The sequence below is a fragment of the Zophobas morio genome, unplaced genomic scaffold, assembly GCF_036711695.1.
Source record: "Zophobas morio isolate AGI-343-1 ecotype UQ-CSIRO unplaced genomic scaffold, CSIRO_AGI_Zmor_V1 ptg000175l, whole genome shotgun sequence".
NCBI lineage: Eukaryota > Metazoa > Arthropoda > Insecta > Coleoptera > Tenebrionidae > Zophobas > Zophobas morio.
The window spans coordinates 164,466-183,872 of record NW_026972279.1 but is presented as its reverse complement, the minus strand read 5'-3'; the positions used below and the strand labels follow the sequence as shown (position 1 = coordinate 183,872).

At 25.7% G+C, this 19,407-nt stretch overlaps 2 protein-coding genes and 2 long non-coding RNA genes across 5 annotated transcripts; 3 read left to right on the top strand and 1 right to left on the bottom strand.

Moving 5' to 3' along the window:
- On the bottom strand, positions 1-2,598 carry LOC135145703 (uncharacterized). 2 transcript variants are annotated; one of them, XR_010283539.1, is made up of 4 exons: positions 2,311-2,598; positions 1,079-1,160; positions 610-709; positions 1-43 (listed from the first exon to the last, which is right to left on the bottom strand). It is a non-coding gene; the product is annotated as an uncharacterized LOC135145703 (long non-coding RNA). The 2 variants fall into 2 exon arrangements; XR_010283538.1 differs by lacking the exon at positions 1-43 and adding an exon at positions 274-509.
- A 375-nt stretch (positions 2,599-2,973) lies between these two features.
- On the top strand, positions 2,974-8,410 carry LOC135145695 (nuclear migration protein nudC-like). Its single transcript, XM_064077828.1, has 6 exons — positions 2,974-3,061; positions 3,135-3,507; positions 3,655-3,778; positions 5,496-5,600; positions 7,686-7,842; positions 8,313-8,410. The coding sequence occupies exons 1-6, from the start codon at positions 3,010-3,012 to the stop codon at positions 8,408-8,410; spliced, it is 909 nt and encodes a 302-aa protein (XP_063933898.1). The 5' UTR covers positions 2,974-3,009.
- Positions 8,411-14,058: 5,648 nt separating this feature from the next.
- On the top strand, positions 14,059-15,983 carry LOC135145700 (uncharacterized). The gene is made up of 7 exons (XR_010283537.1): positions 14,059-14,069; positions 14,250-14,291; positions 14,380-14,465; positions 14,516-14,574; positions 15,386-15,469; positions 15,518-15,641; positions 15,797-15,983. It is a non-coding gene; the product is annotated as an uncharacterized LOC135145700 (long non-coding RNA).
- Positions 15,984-17,446: 1,463 nt separating this feature from the next.
- LOC135145696 (uncharacterized) lies at positions 17,447-19,019 on the top strand. The gene is made up of 3 exons (XM_064077829.1): positions 17,447-17,555; positions 17,619-18,715; positions 18,768-19,019. The coding sequence occupies exons 1-3, from the start codon at positions 17,479-17,481 to the stop codon at positions 18,995-18,997; spliced, it is 1,404 nt and encodes a 467-aa protein (XP_063933899.1). The 5' UTR covers positions 17,447-17,478; the 3' UTR covers positions 18,998-19,019.
- Positions 19,020-19,407: the final 388 nt, after the last annotated feature.

Sequence of the window (19,407 nt, the reverse complement as noted above, 5' to 3'; positions counted from 1 at the left end):
TTTATAATAAAACTTTTATAGTATCACCGAAGCTAGTCACCTCCTTTGATAATTATATAGTAGAATATGGATGAGTTTCTTCTTAACATTGGATCAAAAGATTAATTATAAAGGATCCTCAACATACTTTATGTAATATAGCTACGAAATTATTTAAAGATTATAAAAACTAGGAACGAATAAGTTAGTTAATAATTAAATAGCTAGATAGTTTAGTTTATTGACCTCTTATGATATCCAAGGAGAGAAAAATGTTGCACGCTCCTTATTAAAATTAACTGTTAAATGAAAGTTTTATTTATAATAAAAAAGTCTTTGTCAAATATGTTGTTTTTTATGCGCTGTCACTACATACTCCTGTGATCGAAGTGTAATAAAGATAATTCTGTACGAAAACTATATAGGATTTGTTAATTTCACTAGCCCATCCACGCTACCGAACCAAGAAGCAGACCACCAAGCAAGCGCGCAACAGATGAAAGGAAATCTCGAGCGACGTCACTGAATCACTTATACACATAATTTACAAGTTATCCCTCACTAAGTTATATGCACTTACTAACTACAAATATAAAAAATTCAACAAACATTTAAAAAAAATTTTTGAACCTCAAATCGTGCAACGCATATCCTCATTTTACAACTGTTATGTGGGATGCAAGGCTTCTTAACGAAGGAGCCTTTACTATACCGAGGTGAGCTGTTTTTACTATGGGGAAAAGTAAGATGGATTACAACTTGAACGAAATAATAAAAACTTTGCAACCAAAAATGAATGACAAGATCTCAAAAAAAAAGGATCTATAAGGACATTTAAAATATAAATTAGGCTAAAGTAAATTTGTAAATTTTTAAAAGGCAAAAGAAAAATACAACAATTTTTCAAGCCCCACATGTGTTCAGTATATTTATATTTTAGTAATGCTCTCTTAGCACAAAATGATACAACTCTAGGGTAATAAGGTTCTTTAAAATAGTAATCGTTCATAATTAAATTCTATGATAGGTCGAAGATGGATATATAGAAGAAACAATTAAGTAAACTAGTAAGAGATTAAAGCAAAAATGAAGTTGATACAATTTAAAGTTTAGCTCAAGAGTAGAAAGACATAACCAAATCAAAGCTGTGCACAGGCGAGAATCGAACTTATGATTAGGATCTTAATAAAAAAAAATAAAGTTAGAAATTATTAATAAAAAAAAAAAGAACGCTTTATACATGAAGTCTTTAAACGCAAATATATTGGAGAATTTAAAAATGCAATGGTTGCAACTAAAATATATTTGACTAAGAAATTAAAGCTTAAGGGCGCAAGAAAAAAAACATTCATAATCTAATTAAAAACTCTTAAATATTTTATAATATTATGAACAGTTAGCAAAGGTTTAACCTACCTATACGATATATGTCGTTATAAAATGTTTAGTTTTATATAATATAAATTTAACTAGGAGTGCCTACAGCTTTTTAGTGGTAGCAAGCAACTCTTTTTAAATTGATTAATAAATTTTGGTGTACTCCCATGTAAGCATTAGTTCTTTACTTCTATCCTTAGGATCTCGTCCCACATATACATTCATATTTTGTTAAAGGTTCTAGTATATTTTTGTTTGTTTGAGTAATTTTTTTGTTTAAAAAAATTGATTTAGTTGAGGGTATTGTAGACTTAGAGAAGTTTATATCTCGAATAATAATTAATATTAAAAGGCAAAATTTTTCCAGTTCAAGTCAAGACAAGTTTTTTTAAGTCCCCAAACTACCCCTGATAGGATGAAAAAATACTGTTTACAATAAGTTCCTTAAAGATATTACTTCTACCATGTGAAAAAAACCCTTAATATGAAGTAAGGCAAGGAACTAAAGTACACAATTACCAATAGCAATTATGGTATAATAACATATATAAATTATTTTTAGCACATTATAAACAGCGAAACATAAATAAAAAGTGAGAGTATTTTTAGCCTTATTTTTTGCTTTATTATAAGTATGGCCGTTTTAAAAATGTAATTTAAAAACTATTTATAGTAGCTAATTATATAAGAATAACTTATCTCTAAAAACCCTTAACACTTGTTTATTTAAAAAAATATATTTTTAGCACAAATTTAAACAGAAATAGCCGTAAAAAACTGATAACTTTGTTTTTGGTACCCGGTAGAATTTATAAACTATATAGAAAACAAGTTAAAATAAATTAAAGTAAATAATATTATATAAAAACTAACTAAATGAGGGGCAATAGAATAATAAAGTTTCTAAAAAGTAATGCCATAGAAATAGCATGAAGGTAAAGATATAAAGGCTACTAAAGAAAAATTAGTAAAGGCGCATCCTTTTTTTTTTCTTAGCCTTTACTTCGGTAGACTTGCTTGTTTTGTATATCAGTTAGCCCTGCTGTCTTTGCTGGAGTTAATAATAACCATGAAATAGTTTAATAAAGAAACTTAGCTTTGCCTTTTTAGCTGTTAATTAATTTTTTATATACTTAGTCACCTCTAAAGCGAATTTAAAATTGTATATGCTTTAGAAAAAAATCAGGTACTTCAGGTGGCTGCAGTCGGACTATCAGTAATATAGTCTTTATTTTAAATCCAGTGTTACTAAGTTAACATAGATGCTAAAAAAAAAAATTATAGTTAAAACTACGTAAAATGGAGTAAGAAAGGAATTAAAAAAGATTTAAAGAATTGTAATAACAAGTGTCATAGTTAGTAAAACATATTAATTTTTATATAATAAATAATGAATGTATTTACTTTTCTTAAAAGTAATAAATATGTTAAAATTTTTAAATTAAAAAAAATATTACCTTTATTACTTATGTTTAGCAAGAGTAAAAGTCATTGCCTAGCATAAAATTTATACAGCAAGAACCGAAAAACATCCCTTCCTAATTACACGTGGCGGAAGATATCTTTTCTTAACGGATTGCAGTCTCTCAGCTTATTTTTTTTTTAAACAGTAGCGTTGGTTCTGGGAATTTTTTTTTAAAGAAAAGTTTGACAATGGATGCTGACGAACGAAGTGATAGTTTATTGTTAGCACTCTCTCAGAAGGGTACTATATTATAATTATTATTATTATTGTTATTAGAATCTAATTTGTAATCTTTACTTTTACTTTTAATTAGGAGAAGGTGGTATAGAAGTTTTTTTAGATTCCGTATTCGGTTTTTTGAGCAGAAAAACGGATTTCTACAGCAGTGCAGATCCTAAACATTACAAGTCGATGGTGTTAAAGTATATGAACAAATATGCATTAAAGAATAAAGAGGAAAAATTGAAAGTTTCTGTAGAGAAAAATGCTTTAATTAAAGATGTTTGTAAAGATAAAATTGTAGAATTACCAGATGAAACCGGTTTTGAAGAAATTAAAAAAAATTTTGATTCTGAAAAAGAAAATATTTCCGGAAATATTAATAAAACTGTAGAGGCTGAAAAGGAAGATGATCTTGAAGAAGGCAAGCTCAGACCCAATAAGGGGAACGGTTCTCAGACTGAAAAGTAAATTCTTTTATTTTTTTTGTAAATTTTTTCTTATTTCTTTTTTTGCGCTTTTTTGAAATTATTTATTTGGATTGATATTATTAATTTATTATTTTTACTATTGTTAAATGTTTTTGAATTTTTCCTTTTAATTTTTTTTTCCAGGTACGTTTGGACTCAAACTTTGCAAGAGATAGAAGTTCGAATTCCTTTTAAAAGTTGCTCAGTTTTAAGAGGAAATCAAATGGAGGTCGTTATTAATAAGAAATTTTTAAAAGTTGGGAAAAAGGTTTTCTTTAATTAATTTAATTTTTTTTAAAATACTTATTTTTAATTTTGTTAATTATTCTTAGAAAATTTTTAAATTCCGGGCATTATTTTTTTTAGTATTTTATAATTATTTAAAAATCTATTTTTAATTTTTATTTAATTTTTTAAGTTTTTATTTTTTTTAAAATAATTTTTTTAATATTAAATTTTTCGACAATTTTTAATTTTTTTGTATTAATTTTATTAATATAATCCTTTGCAGTTCTTATTATTAATATTTATAATTTATTTTTAGTTATCTTTTATATTAATTTTCAAAGGGTTTTAATTATTTTTAATATAAGTCGATAAATTTTGTTAGTATGCTTAATTTTAATTTTTTTTTAATTTTTTATAACTCATATATATATTATTAAAATCTATTATTTTATTTTAGTTAATTTTTATATTAAATTTAAAAAGTTTTTATTTTATTTAAATTATTTTTATAATTATTTCAAGATTTTTCTATTTTCTAGTTTAATAAATTTAATTTATTTTTTAAATTCCATTTATTATTAAAATTTATTTCTTATATTTTAGTTTTTTTGATTCTGATAAAAATTATTTTTATTATTAATTTTAAATTTTAACAGTTTTTAATTCACTTTATCATCACTTTTAAAAAAAAGATTTTCGACATTAAATTTAATATTTCTTTTAAAAAAAATATTGGATTTTATTAATAAAACCTAAAAATTATTTGTAAATTTTTAAAATTTTTTAAAAATTTATTTTAAAAATTTAATAAATTGGAAAAGATACCAAATTTAATGTTAAAAAGAAAGTAAATTATAACTAAAATTTAAATTTTTAGAAATTCAATTTATTTTAAGGTTTGAAATTTTTTTAATGGTTACCGAAAATAATTAATTTTTAATGTGGAATTTTTTAATAAATCTAAAAAAAAGTTTGGTGAGATTGAAAATATAAAATTTTATTTAATTTTTCAAACTTGAGAATTTTTATATAATCTAGAAAAAGTAACAAAAGAATATTTTAATTATATTCTACTTTTAAAAGTAAATTTAATTTTAAAAAACAAAATTGATTGATAAATTTAATGATGCTTATCCGTTCAACCACTCCCTAAAACTAACACCTCCTCTACTTAAACTTATTTATAAAATAAATTTTTGAATTGGTACAAACTAATGAATTTTGCCTCTTTTTATTATTACTGTTACTACTTTCGCTGGGTCGATAATAATTTATTTCGACTCTAGTTAATTCTCATAATATACTTTTTTTTATTAATTTTTTTATTTATAAAGATTGACGGTTTTTCAGTTCGTGATTATATAATTTTTAAAATTGATTTGTAATTTTTTTTTATTTAAAAAAATTAAATTTTAATTTTAATTAAAATTTTGATCTGTAGAAAATTATAATTTATTTTCATTTTTTTTTAATATTTAAAAGTTTATAAATTTAATTCAAGGTCGAAGATTTATTTTTAATACACCTTTAAAGAAATAATTTGAAATTTTATAAAAGATGATCTTGTAAATGTAGACAACAATTTCATAGAATTATCAACTATAAATTTATTTTTTTAAGTTTTTATAAATTAAAAGAAAGTTGACAAAATTATTTTTTAATGTTAAAGAAAATTATAAGTAATAATTAAATCTATATATTAAAAATAGAATTATTTATGAAAGTAAATTTACTTTCTACTACTATAAATTATTCAGGGAGAAGATTATTTTGTTTGTGGGACTTTGCATGGCGAAGTGAAGGCTGAAGAAAGTGTTTGGCTTCTTGAAGATCGAAATGTTGTAGTGCTTTCTCTTCCGAAAGTTATAAATTTGTTTATTTTTAAATTTTATTACCCTTTAAAAATTTATGAATTTTAAAATTAAAAAGATTATAAAAAATTAATTTATTATTACTTTTTAAAGAAAATATTTTGAATTTTGATTTATAAAATTTAAAAAGATTTAGAGAAAATTATTAATATTGAAAAAAATATTTTTTAATTTTTTTTGTGAAATTATGAAAAGATTACTTTCTGGTTTTTATTAGTTTTTGACTTTCTTAAAAACAATTCAATTATAAATCAGTTTTATAAAAATATTTTCTATATATATAAATTTATAAATTTATTCTTAAGATTTTTAGATTATTGAAAGTTTTTATTAAATTTTCTTCTTAAGAAAATTATTTATTGAAAATATTTTTTTATTTTATAATTTTCATTTTCAATGTAAAAAAGGATCAATTAAAAGTTTTTTACTATTTTTTAATCGCGTTAAAAATAATTTTCTTTAATTTTTAAATTTTATTTACTTATAATTTTGAATTTTTAAAAAAATATTAAAGCAATACAAAAATATTATTTTTTTTAAAGAAATTTCTAATGAGATAAAATCAAATACTTCAAATTCAAGTTTTTATATATTTAATTTATAAATTATTTAAAAAAATATAATTTTTTTTTATATTTAGAAAATTTTATAAATTTTTTTAGTTTTTTATTAATTTTTTAATAAAATTTTTGTTTTATAAAACAATTCAAACATATAATTTATAAATTTCTACTTTTTATTTATTGAATTTTTAAAAAAAAATTTAAATTATATATTTAATTTTGATCCATTTAAATGCATAAATTTATTTTTTATTACTTTTTCGAAATAATTAAATATTTAAAAAAAACATTTTTAAAGGTTTTTTTTTAGTTTTAAGTTTTAATTAATTTTTTTTACTTCTGTTAACTTTTCAATTAAATATAAATACAAATTTTTTTAAAAAAATTTAAAATTATTTTCTTAAATAAATTTATTTTTCGTAAATTGTTAGGAAATTTATTTTATTGTTTTAATTAATTTCTATTAAACTTTTTATAAAATTATTTTAATGCTCGTTTATAATTTATATTTTATTACTATAATTTTAATTTTTAATGCTCTTCTTATATTTGTTTTATATATAAATTTTGAAGGTTCATCTTAAACTTTATTTCTAAAGTTATTTTTTTTACTATTATTAAAAAATAAATTTAGTTATAAATTCATAAAATAAACATTTTTTTGTTGATGCGCATCTTATAATTATTTTCGAAGTGGTCATCTTTAAAGTTAAGAAATAAAATTATTTTATTTCTTATTATTAAATAGCAAATTTACTTAATAATCTATTAAATAAAATTAGATTCGTTTTTATTCTATTCCCATCTTTAATTCAATTTTTCTTAAAAATCTTTCATTTGTTACTATTAAAAAGTAATTTTAGATTTTAATTTCATTAAAAAAAGATTTTTTATAATTTTGATTCTAGATTTTATTATTTTTACTTTAGCAAATAAATTTTATTAATAACATATGTTTATATTTTTTAATATAAATTTGTTTATTATTTTTGTATTTATCTTGTAATAAATTTTTTAATATTATTTTTCTTTTGTTAATAATTTAATGAATTTCAATATAAGTTTGCTGTATAAATATTTTTATAAATAATGATTATCCTTATTGTGTTGTTGCATCTAATAATTTTATTTGGCGAAAAGTTTATTAATAATAAACTGTATTGTGTTAACTAAAAAATTTATATTTTTTATATTTCTTTTCTTTATTATATTAATTCTAAACAATTGGATTATTTACTTTTTATGGGAATTTTCAACTGTAATTTTCTTCTAAAAAGTAAATGTTATAAATAAATTTTTTTTATTGATTACTTTGATTTCAAAGAAGATTTTTCCTTAAAAGTTTTCAATAATTTAATTTCAGAATTGATTATTTTCATTCTAAAGGAAATTTAATTTTATTAAAAATCCATATTTTTAAATTCAGATCGATTATTTTGATTTCAAAAGAAATTAAAATCTTAAAAATGTTTATGATAATTTAATTTCAGATTTGATCTGTTTTTTAAAGCAGATTAATAGTATGAGTTGGTGGCCGCGCTTGCTGGAAGGCGAGCAGGAAATCGACACGCGCAAGATTCAACCTGAAAACTCGAAACTATCCGATCTGGACGGAGAAACACGTGGCCTCGTTGAGAAAATGATGTACGATCAGCGGCAGAAGGAAATGGGTTCGGGATTTTTTTATTAACAATTAGAAATTTTATTTTAGTTATTTTTTTTTTAGTTTTATAATTTAAAAAAGAATTTTAAATTTTTAATTGAATTATTTATTTTTTGTAGGAATATTATAATTATAGATTTTGTTCTGTGTAAAAAAATATAAATTGTAGTCAACTTTTTACAAATTCAAAAATTATAATTAAGCATCAAAAAAAAAAAATTAAATTATTTAATATATAATAAATTTAAATAGTTTGAGAGTTTTTTTAGTATTACTTTTTATAGAAAATTAATTTCCCACAGGATAATTAACTTTTCCTAAGTAAATTGTTTAAAGATATTTTTACTTGTTATATAATAAAATTTAATTTTTTAATTAATTTAATTGCTTTATTAAAATTTTCAAGATTCTGTTTAGTATAAAAATTTAGTTTTTTTATATAATTTTCTTAGTTTATTTTTTATAAAACTTTTTTAGGCTTGCCCACGTCAGAGGAACAGAAAAAGCAAGAACTTCTTAAAAACTTTATGAAGGCTCATCCCGAAATGGATTTTTCTAAAGCCAAATTCTCATAATAAATTAATTTTTCTCTATTTTCATTTTTTACTTTTATATATAAAAAGTGCGAATTATATTTTTTATTTGACTTAACAAAAATATTTTAAATACAATTTCTTAATTCTTGATTTATTAAGTTATATTTATGTATAATGGGAAAAGTATAGGATTGCCGTTTTATTATTTAAGATTAAATTAGTGTTGTATTAATTTATGTAAAGTCAAAAGTAACAAAATCAAGAAAGAAGTTACCATTTACAAAATACTGTGCTTTTATTTATCTTAAAAGTTTTAAGATCTTAACAAAAGAGCTACGTACAATTTCTCCTTTTTCGTATATTAACTAGCTATATTAATTTATATAACAGAAAAAGTACAGGATTACCATCGTATTAATTAAAAAAAGTAAAAAAGTATAGTACTAATTAAAGTCAAAAGTTAGAAAATTCTGAAAAAATTCACTAAATTTCTATAATATGCATTAATGTATAATTAATGTTCTAAGGAGGTCTTCTTTAATAAAAGCTAGTGTCTGTTTGGAGCGTCCACAAGAAATTGTTATACAGAATTTTCCTTGTTTAATTTTAATAGATGATAGGATTGCGGTCGTTTAATTAAATTTAAATTAGCGTAGGGGTGATTAAAGTAAAGTTGAAAGTAGCACCAATTAAAGAGAAATCATTAATTACTCAAGTATTGTGATTTATTTACCATTTTAAAAAGTATAATAGATTACTATTCAAAGTTTTTACACTCTTTCTTTTTATTATTTTTATAGGTTTAAAAGTTTAATAGGAGATTTAGTATGAAACTTTTATATAACAAATTTGCAAGATCATTTTATCAGTTAAAAATAAAATTAAAAAAGTTTGTGCTTTATAAATTTTTATTGTTTATAATTAAGTTGGAGTTATTAATTTTTGAATCCTGTAAGTGGGTACTGTTTTCTTATACTTTTGACGTTCATCAACGTTGAGTTAGCTTTTTTTATTATTTTTTGGCCGCGTGGGAAGTTTTACGAAAAGGCCTTAAAACTTCTGCAAAAGGATTAGTTTTTTTTAATCTTTAAGCAATCTCTTATCCTCACCCTAATAAACAAAAAAGGAAATAATAACCACAACCCTTTGGAAATAAGATACTATTCGGATACTTCATGGGGTGAAACACGATATACGCATTCCCATGGGATTTATCATTACGATCAATTAAAACTTAGTTTTATGGAAATCTAATGTCGACAGATGCAAACTACACAAGTACGTGCGAATCTGAAAACGTAGCACTGAGCAAGAGCATCGCAGAAGTTAAAGCACTAGAAAACATCCTAAAGGAAATATAACCTCAACAACAAACCAGTGTGCAACATAAAGTTGATGCTCCTAACAAGAGACTAAGGCACGTGGGATGTAGCCTACCACTAAGCTAAAGAACTGAAAAACTCATACTGTTTTATTTACCCCGTCCTCTAACAACATCGCAGATGTAATACTAAGAAGTTATCTCATCAGAAATATCAACACTTCCTTAGACAACTAATGAACACTATTAACAACTACATAACATTAAGGTATGATAATAACTTAAGTCCATACAAAACAAAAAAAATTAAAAATGCCAAATATCGAATGGTCACAGCAAGCCAGGTTATTGGATGAGAAAAATTAATTCGTTAAAAAAATTTTAATTAAATTAATCCCAAAAATAAGGAAGCTCATTGGAAGACAGTATCCGAAATTTTAGATATGGAGAGAGGTAACTAACTTTAGTAATACTTCTTAATTTAGTTTTATTAAGTTAAAGGTTGTTATTATGACCCGCGATAACTTCTGCCAAGTCTCTGTTTTTATTTTTTTTAAATTATTACATTATCAAAATAATTTTTTAATATATATAAAATTGTAGGTTTTTGATAGGACAAATAAAGCGTCGGGAATTTTAACTCATTGTTGGCATCTTTAACAAAACTAACAGAATATAGAAAGCAATTTTGGCTCCTAATTATTAACAACTATAATTTTTAGCTTATATAGATTACTTTAGTTACAAAAAGTCTACTAAATTATAGAATACGTTTACTTTCTAGAAGTAGTGGTAATAATCTTTTTAACTGAAAGGTATTAATATGTTAATAGTTACGAGCTAAGTTTGCGTTCTATTTCCTTATTTTCTTGTTAATTATTTCATTTTCTACCTTCGCTTTATATAGTATGTATACATAACAATACAGATAAATTTAAATTTAGGTAGTGCAAATCTTAAATTTCTAGACATTCACAAAAACTGAAAACATCTTAAAATAGTTACCTTTTTAGAATGGAAACAGTAAGTACACAAAATTTTATTTATTAAATATTTTAAAACTAGTTGTAATTATTTATTTAAACAACTTTATTAATACGTGTTTAAATAAAAATATTTTGAAGTAGTTTTTGTGTTAATTAATAGATGATTGCATGGTACAAAGTAAGCACCTCATCTTTGCTCTTGATACTTACACAGTTTATATTTTTAACATCCCATTAAAAAATTGCTAATTTTAAGTAACCTAACGAGTGCATTTATAATGAGCTTTAAATGGTGTTCATATTTTTTTCTATAAATAAAAATAAAACCTTATAATTTATCGGGGCATTTATTGCTCTTTTATTAACTGTGAGCGCTCGTAACTATTTTCTTTAAAGTTATTCTCAAATATAAGCCCAAATTTTTAGAATTCTCCTATATTTTTTTAGTTGTTAACTTCAAGTTGAACCTTACATGTTTTTCTTTATTTTAAATTATCTCTTAAGTGTTAATTTTACTTAACTACTGTTAACCAATGGCTTCATACATAAATATTTAAAGCTGTCTGTAAATTATATCTCCTTTACTTCCATATGTTCCCTACAGTGATTTATATTAAAGCTACGAAAAATTGTTTCAATATTTTATAGTGTTTACAAACTTTTTTTTATATACTTTTTTTTTTTGATTGTCAAGGTTCTGTTCTTTTAAACATCTAAGTTTACCTACCAACTGTGCTTATCAAGTTATAATTATTATTTTTTTCTAATTAAACTAAGATTTTCGTTAACTTAGAAATCGACCGGAAAGGTTTAGATAAAGGCCATGTTTTAATCCGTTAACCTAAAACACTGTAGATATACATTTTTTAAATTAGGCTTAAATGGGTATAAACGTACCCGACTTATGCGCAGCAACTGGGTTGTAAGTCTTTATGTAAATTTTCTTTAAAGGTCTATAGGCATATCACTTTTATTAAGCAAAATCCTTGAAAACTTTGTAACTTTATAAAAATAAATATCCTTTTAAACTGTATTAAAAAACCCACCCATAGTTTATGAAAAAAAAACGTATATATTAGTGTTAGTAAAAGGGCTAATAAATAGAATGTTTGTTGGTAGCTGTATGTAACAGGTCAATATATAAAATCATCTCATACCGGATCGAGGATTTTTGTCGCAGCTCAGCGGTTAAGAGCATTGTCGCGCGTACTCAAAGCCTTGGTACGTGGTTTTACGTAGTTAACCTGTTATACCTCCATGTTATCAACCTTATATATTATGTCTTATTAAATATATAATATCAATCCAAGATATATGCTTTTTAAAGGATAAAGTTTAGGTAAAAATAGTTGCTCCATTTCTTTGGCCATTACATGTCTTACAAGTTAACTCTCTCTTTATAATTCTTGAAGGACGTAGGGGTAAGCAATATTCACATACCGCAGTCTTCCATTTGAGGCAACACCAGTCATAATATTTTCAACATCCTCATTGTCCATGTAAAATTGTGCTATTATATTTCTCATATAAAAGTTCTAACATTAAATTTTCCATAGCAATGGTATCCGTAATCTCCTTGCTAAGGGCTATGTATTCGGCTTCGCATGTAGATTTTTGTAGTTGCTTTTATCAACATTAGAACATCAATCGAAGGAATTGCCATTAAAAAATATTATATGTCCCACTGTAGACCTCATACCAAAGTTATCAGCCCTGCAAAACCGAGTAGCGTTCTAATATATTCTGTTTTTTATAAAGTCCGTTGATCTCCAAAAGCGCTTTAATAACAAGTGGCAACTGATGTAAATTTCTATGGCACGCGATTTAGTAAAATATGCACCCATCTATTCTCTATTGTATCTATTTTGTTATACAACGCTTTGTGTGCATCTTTTTCTTTTTAACAATAAATAACCTTAAAAGTAGCTTTAAAATGCTTGTGATTAAAAAATATTTACATTTAAATAATTGTTTAATAGAGTTTAAAAAGACACTTTGGTTAACTACTACCTTTTGTAAGCGGTTCAATAGCAATGCATACCATCTTAGATATCATTTTTTAATTTTCCGCACAGTAATAGTTTATAATTATAGTTATACTATTCAAAAGTTATTAAAATCTTACTTCTACGGTGAACATTAGTAGTTGCTTATGTCCTGAAAGAATTTTTTTACTTTTAAGCCGTATTTTTTCGTTTAAATAAAAGTACCTTTTAACTAAAAATAGGCAGAAACATTACCCTTATTAAATTTCTTTGCGCTACACCCGAGAGAGCTTTGCCTTGGGCATACACATAGTCACAGATACTAGATACGTTTCGTATGCATGTTGACATTCTGGCTCACATTCCTTTTCAGTCCTTACTTTTACGAACATCGGTTTTCTAAGTAGTGGTTATGATTTTTTTAACTTACAACATTTATTTTTACCCTTTTTAGCTTTAGTCGTACTAGGCCAAAATGGAAAAAGCTTTAAAGTACACCTTTAGGTGCTTGCCAAAATAAAATTTGTATTAACTTATTCTTGAAGTCGTAGAGTTAAGCTTAGATTATACAAACAAAACAGGGCAGCATTTTTCGTTTAGATAACTCTAAGAGGAGTCTAGTGTTCTTGCAATACTATAAATTAATACATGGTCATTATATTTGGAAAATATGAATTATCGAAAATAAGAAGGTAGTATACAAGTTATAAAGTAATTGTAATATGTTGTCTTTCTTTGTTCTTTAAAGTTTAAAGTAGCGTTTGCGTTGAGAGAAAAACAATATAGAAGGCAATATTATTAACCACTTGTATATTTCCTACGGACCGTCAACATTTTAGTAGTTAGTGCTAAGTTGTAATACTGAAAAATTATTATGAAGAGTAAATAGATGCACTTTATGTAAAAGATTAATCATGTAAATATTTTTTTTTAAAAATTTATAGACACGGGGATTTTTTTTACTTTTGCTAGGGTAAAAGGATTTTATTACCAATACGAGTCATTTTATTTACTTTAAAAATGTATACTTTCTGAGCATTTCAAAGTTTTTTGGTGTTAAGAGTTATTATTGTAAATGTATTTATAATTTCTGAGCTAAGTTGTTGTGCCTATTATAAAAGATAACTGTAATCGCATTCCAAATATTAAATTCTGCTTTTCTCGTTGACCACTGTGGTGCAGGTGCGACAAACCGTCCTCCTCTTTCAAGTTATATAAAAACTCTTTGTACTGAAAGGCTATCTGATAAGTTTACTGATAAAAAAATCTATAGTGAATCTCGAGCAATAGGGTACTGGTTATAAGATAATCTTTACAAAAAGTTAAAGTATTGTATGGTAGGGGCAGACAATTAGTATATAAGATTTCCAGCTCTAAAGATCTTCAACGGTTTCATGGGGAGATAGGTAGGCATCCTTTCTGTGTGTGTAAGTGGGGACGCTTTCGTAGCGTGCCTTCCTTTCCTACAGGGCTTTTAATTAAATAGAATTATAGAAATCATTGTACTTTTTAAACCTTTGCTTGTTTTTCTTAAGAGTTGTCCATTCCTTAATTAATTCTTTAACTTATTAACTGTATGTAAAAAGCGGAGCCCTGTCAAATTTATTCATTTCGGCTTTAGTCAGAAAGTAAGTAGAGTTTTCAAAAGGGTGGGAGGGGGGGAGGTTAATATGTTTATCTGTAGCTGATATTAAATGTATTTATATCGTCGTTTAGGACGAATTAACCTTTATGTCTCGTATTCTTTCGTTAATCCGAACTTTTCTTTTGAAAAATGCTAGAAAAGAGAGCAACCATAATAAGTTATAAATTGTCATTAAAATTATGAAAAACTTGTAGACTCTTTCAATAGATCTTTTAATGCTGATGACCCCCCACAGCGGGAAAACTGTTCAAAAGGAGTAAATTTAAGTAAGTGAATTATTCTTTTTTCCAATCACATGTTTATCTTTGACTAATAGACTTTTTACTATAACATAGTATAATTTAAATTTTATAATGGTTGTCAGCTGGTAATTTTTGTCATGTGTTCATTGGAAAAAACAAAATTTTTTAGTCAACATCATACAAATTCGATATAAACGTAGATAAAAGCAATTTTAAAATATGAGTTGTGCATAATTAATATCTCGGCTAGTAACGGTATATTTAAAGTCTCAAATAGTATTTATAAAGTCGGTAAAGGTTTACTCACTATCAGCCAAATTTAAAATATAATAAAATCTTCTTTGAAGACGAGATCTATTCAAAGAAATATATCATTATAAATGGATAGTGCACTAAGTTAATGTAATCAAAGTCCCTGCTTTTATAAAAATGGCCCAGTCAGTAAAGGTTTACTCACTGTTGACCAAATTTATAATAAAAAATGGTTCTCCTGTGAAGGCAGCATCTATATATAAAAAGATATACGGCGTCAGTGCAAAAAATAAATAGGTTTTCGCTATTTTAATTATTGCCCTTTCAAAAGACTTCCCTTCCGAGTGAGGAGTTCATAATCGATGAGGCCTAACTGGCCGTGGTGTTGGCCGGTATCTCCAGGTGGACACGGGCCTTTTGCCTATTGTGGCGTTATTAAGCATTGTTAATGTCAACTAACTTAATTTTATTTGAGATCATAATTGTATTTTCTTTAAATTCTTTTTGTCATAAGTCTTTAATTTTTAAAAAGTTAATATATACTGGTTTTATTATTTTCTAATGGTTACTATTATATTAACAGAGAACCTTTCTAGGGTCACTGTACTAGTGGCTGTTAAAAAAGATAACTGCTTAAGAAAATTAATAAAACATTTCGAAAGGACTGGTAACTATTTTTTTAACTATATGATATTAATTATAACAATTTTTTTAGAGCGAAAAATTTTTGTCAAGGCGATTCTACTTAAATTAGATTTGAACTCTATATTTCTGGATGTTTTTGATGTTTTGTTTTTGGACATAAACTGGTTGTTTGCCTTTGACAAGCAGCTGTTAAGGTAATGCTTTGAAGTTTATACTTTAAGTAAATCAACTTAATTTTTTTTTAAAAAAGTTAACGAAATTAAAAATGGAATATTCTAATTTATATAAATTACTATAAAAGCTTTTAAAGTATAAGTGCTGCGTAATATTATATTAATTACTTATTTAGGGACTTTGCTAAAACTTTAAAAGGTATTAAAAGAAGACCATTTCTTGTCGGCGTGGTTGAAAGCGTGTCTAGCACGACCAAGTCTTTATGTGAATACATTTCATGCGATTTTATTTTAATAAGACCTATAACGTATGAAGACATTTTTACTATATTTTCTATAAAAACTTTTCGTAAGCAAATAAACCAATTTTTTTTTGATTAATTATTATTTTCAATACTTACATAAATCTTAAATTTAAATGAGGTAATAATTGAGGAATTTACACTTAAAAACAATGTTAATTGCTTTAGTTCTCTGACTATAACCTTTTTAAAGATGTGTGACACTAGAATTAGGGGAAGCATAACACTAGAACTTTATAGCGAGTAGTTATGGTAAAAAATATTAGCAGATTTTATTCCACTATTACACGCTTACAATTGACTCAGTAAAATAAATCAATTTTTTTAGTTAAATCATATGCTCGTTAAAATTGCGATAAAATCGCTAATATATTTGAATTAGAGTAGAAAGGGTGAGACACAACATCTCGGCAAAATTTAAGGAGAATGAATGCTAGATCAACTGACGTTCGACAAACTTATCAATGCCATCCTTTTTTTATTGCATATAATATCCTTTTTTATCTCATTATTTTTTGTTTTTAAAGAAAATTCTAAAAGGACAAACAGTATTAATTGCGATTTAGGTGAAAGCACAACTCTAGAAGCTTGCTTATGGGGTATATGCCTTTACACTCCTTTAAAAAGGCATTTGTACAATCGCTAACGTAAAACGCAATCGGTTAGACTTATGCCCTTGAAAGTTATCAAAGAGGTAGAAGTTAAAGGGGTAAATAATTAAAATCCTTTTAAGTTGCTTATTTTATTCAGTATATTCGACTCTCTAAAAGAGAATTATATAGCAAACTTTAGCTGATTCACTTAATAAAAGTCATTTTCTTATTTAAAGCGGCTTGAGTAGAGTAGCAATATTATAATTAAGAGACCAAGCATAACAATAGATTAAACTATTATCACATAGTAGTATTTATAAAATTTATACTAATTGCGAGCTAGGTACTCGTTACAAAGTCTAAGGTTTATTGCTCATAAGTTAAGCGGGAATAAGAGTACGTTATTCAGCAAAAGCTCTCATTGATATCTAAGCTTTTTTTAAAGAACTATTAATGCCGCCAGAAAGCTTTGCTGGAGGGTGTCAAATTTTAAACGTCTTTAGATTAAGTGCTGCTTTAATTCCACCAAGAAGCTAGATCCTGGATGCACCTGTAGCGTTAAAAAATTGTTTATTTTCTGTAGATAACCCGACTTAATCTTCTAGAATCTTGGGTATACTCTTACTGTAACAAAATTAGTCGGACATAGTACCAAGTAAATCCCCACTAAGTGTCTCTCCCCCGTCCTACGCAAGAAGAGAGGTCCAAATGGGAATCGTTCCCGCCAAACTCAAGCCGGTTAAGATTTAATATTTGTCTTGCAATTTAATTGGTCTCTGAAATTGTGCTGTCTCAATTTAGTTTATGGGTTTTCTACTCTTAACTCAGCTACGCAAGACTTAAAACGCGTACCTCTTTAGCTTGGCTCAGTTTGATGTTAGCTCGTTCAGTTCTTAGATAGACTTTTATCATATAAAATTGTTATTTTTTTTTTATCTATTTAACATATAATATGTAACTAAAATGGAAGAAGGTTATCAAGATCTGGAATATGAGTATGACGCTCCCAAGTACGCGAATCTAGCTGCTCCTTTATTAGAGTATAGTAATAATATTTTTTTTTAATTAATATCTTTTAATTTATATATTTGTTATGAGGAAAGTGTTAATGATGAGTGGTTTTTTCGCTGCCATCCAAGTCTTGAACAACCGGAACCTAATTTACGAGAAACCCTTTTAAAGTTGCGTAAAGAAGATATCACTCTCTTAGAAAATACTTCCACATCATCTCTGAGTCTTAATTCCAATAATAAAACTATAAAAAAAGAAAGCCATTTTACTAATAAGTCTGCGGCCTTATCTGCTATTGTTGCCAATAGAGAAGCTTGGGATAACTTCACACGCAAGTCAACTGCTTTACCAAGATATATAAATGCGCACGTACTAGAGAAGGACTTATTACTTTCAGCAACCGCTCCTGTTATAAAAAGTTCCAACACATTAAATTTTACACAGCAAGATTACATTATAAATTTGAACAATAGCGTGGATAAGAGAGTTGTTAAGTGTGACGATAATAACCCTAGTTTCTTCAGTTTTTCAGAATCTAAAGTCAATTTTACTACTCATAATAATTATAATACCTCTTATATAAGTGATGACAATAATGATATTATTTTAAGTGCTGAAAATAAAATCTTTAACCTTTCTTGTTTAACTCTTGATAAAAAAAGTGATTTCCAAATAATCCGGCAAATGAATTGTCCAATATCGAAGAAATCTTTAAAGGAAAGTGAACTACCGTTCCACAAAATGTCTAAGGGCAAATTTAAAAAGTTTTTTGGAAGGATGTCTAACTCAAGAGAAAAAGAAGTTTTTTCCGACTTACGCAAAAGAAATCTTTCTGAAGAATTAAAAACTTCCCAAAATTTTGCCTCAGATTTAAAGCTGCCTACCAATATATCCGAAAAGTATCACATGGTAAATACTTTAACCGATCTGAAGAGTATGTTAAACAAAGATACAAAGAAAGTTATTACTCAAGGTCAATTAGATAATCACAAAGGACTGTTACTTGATAATAGAATTGAAAGAACACAATTTTCTAATAACGATTTTAAAAATTGTTTTAAAGCCAACTCAAGGAATGTGAAAAACTTGCCACTAAATGAAACTTTAAATTTAAATAAACCTTTGAACAGCCCTTTATACGTCGTTAACAAGGAAAATGTAATAAATGCGGACTATCAAAAATCTAAAAGTACACTGTTTCTTATTGTTTATTAATAACTTTACTATCGGTATTTTAATAGATTTGGGAAAAAGAAGTCAAAATCAGCAGCGCTCAGTTTTTGGTGTCCTCACTAATGCTAATAAGGAAGACAGCTCTAAATTTAAAAAAACTTTTGGCAAGACACTTAACTTATACAATGAAAGCTCTTCCAATATTACAAATATAAAAAAAATAAGCCTAAAATCTCTCTCACCGACTCTTCGCCCTCGCCGAGTTGTACATGAACCATCGAATATAAATAAAAGCTAAATGTAACTATGAGATAAAGTTTTATATGTAAATAAAAGCAAACAGGTTTAAAAAAACAATGAAACAATATTTTTATTAGCTTTCTTTTTTATTATAAAAAAAAGTATAAAAAACAGTTTATTAATACAATTGAACCAAGGTACTCCACGGGCCACAAAAAACATTAATAGCCTTGTTGCGCTCAAGACCTGAACACTCGATGCGCTGTGGGAAATTAACGCCTGGCTCTCCGGAAAGTTTGCCCAGCTGGCCATACTTGGACCAGCCCCATCCATACAAGTGTCCTTTCTCATCTATCACTACGGAATGAGAGGATCCGCAGCTAACTTTGCAAGCCTCCACGTCGGACTCAATAAAATGTGGTAAATGGCAAGTGGACTCGAGTTCAGCTGTGAGCCTCCCAAGCTGAG

Coding starts and splice junctions, on each gene's coding strand:
- LOC135145696 (XM_064077829.1), top strand. CDS start 17,479: ATGGAAGAAGGTTATCAAGATCTGGAATATGAGTATGACGCTCCCAAG. Junction 17,556..17,618: donor CTAGCTGCTCCTTTATTAGA/GTATAGTAATAA, acceptor TTATGAGGAAAG/TGTTAATGATGAGTGGTTTT. Junction 18,716..18,767: donor GGACTATCAAAAATCTAAAA/GTACACTGTTTC, acceptor GTATTTTAATAG/ATTTGGGAAAAAGAAGTCAA.
- LOC135145695 (XM_064077828.1), top strand. CDS start 3,010: ATGGATGCTGACGAACGAAGTGATAGTTTATTGTTAGCACTCTCTCAG. Junction 3,779..5,495: donor TTTTAAAAGTTGGGAAAAAG/GTTTTCTTTAAT, acceptor TAAATTATTCAG/GGAGAAGATTATTTTGTTTG. Junction 5,601..7,685: donor TAGTGCTTTCTCTTCCGAAA/GTTATAAATTTG, acceptor TTTTTAAAGCAG/ATTAATAGTATGAGTTGGTG.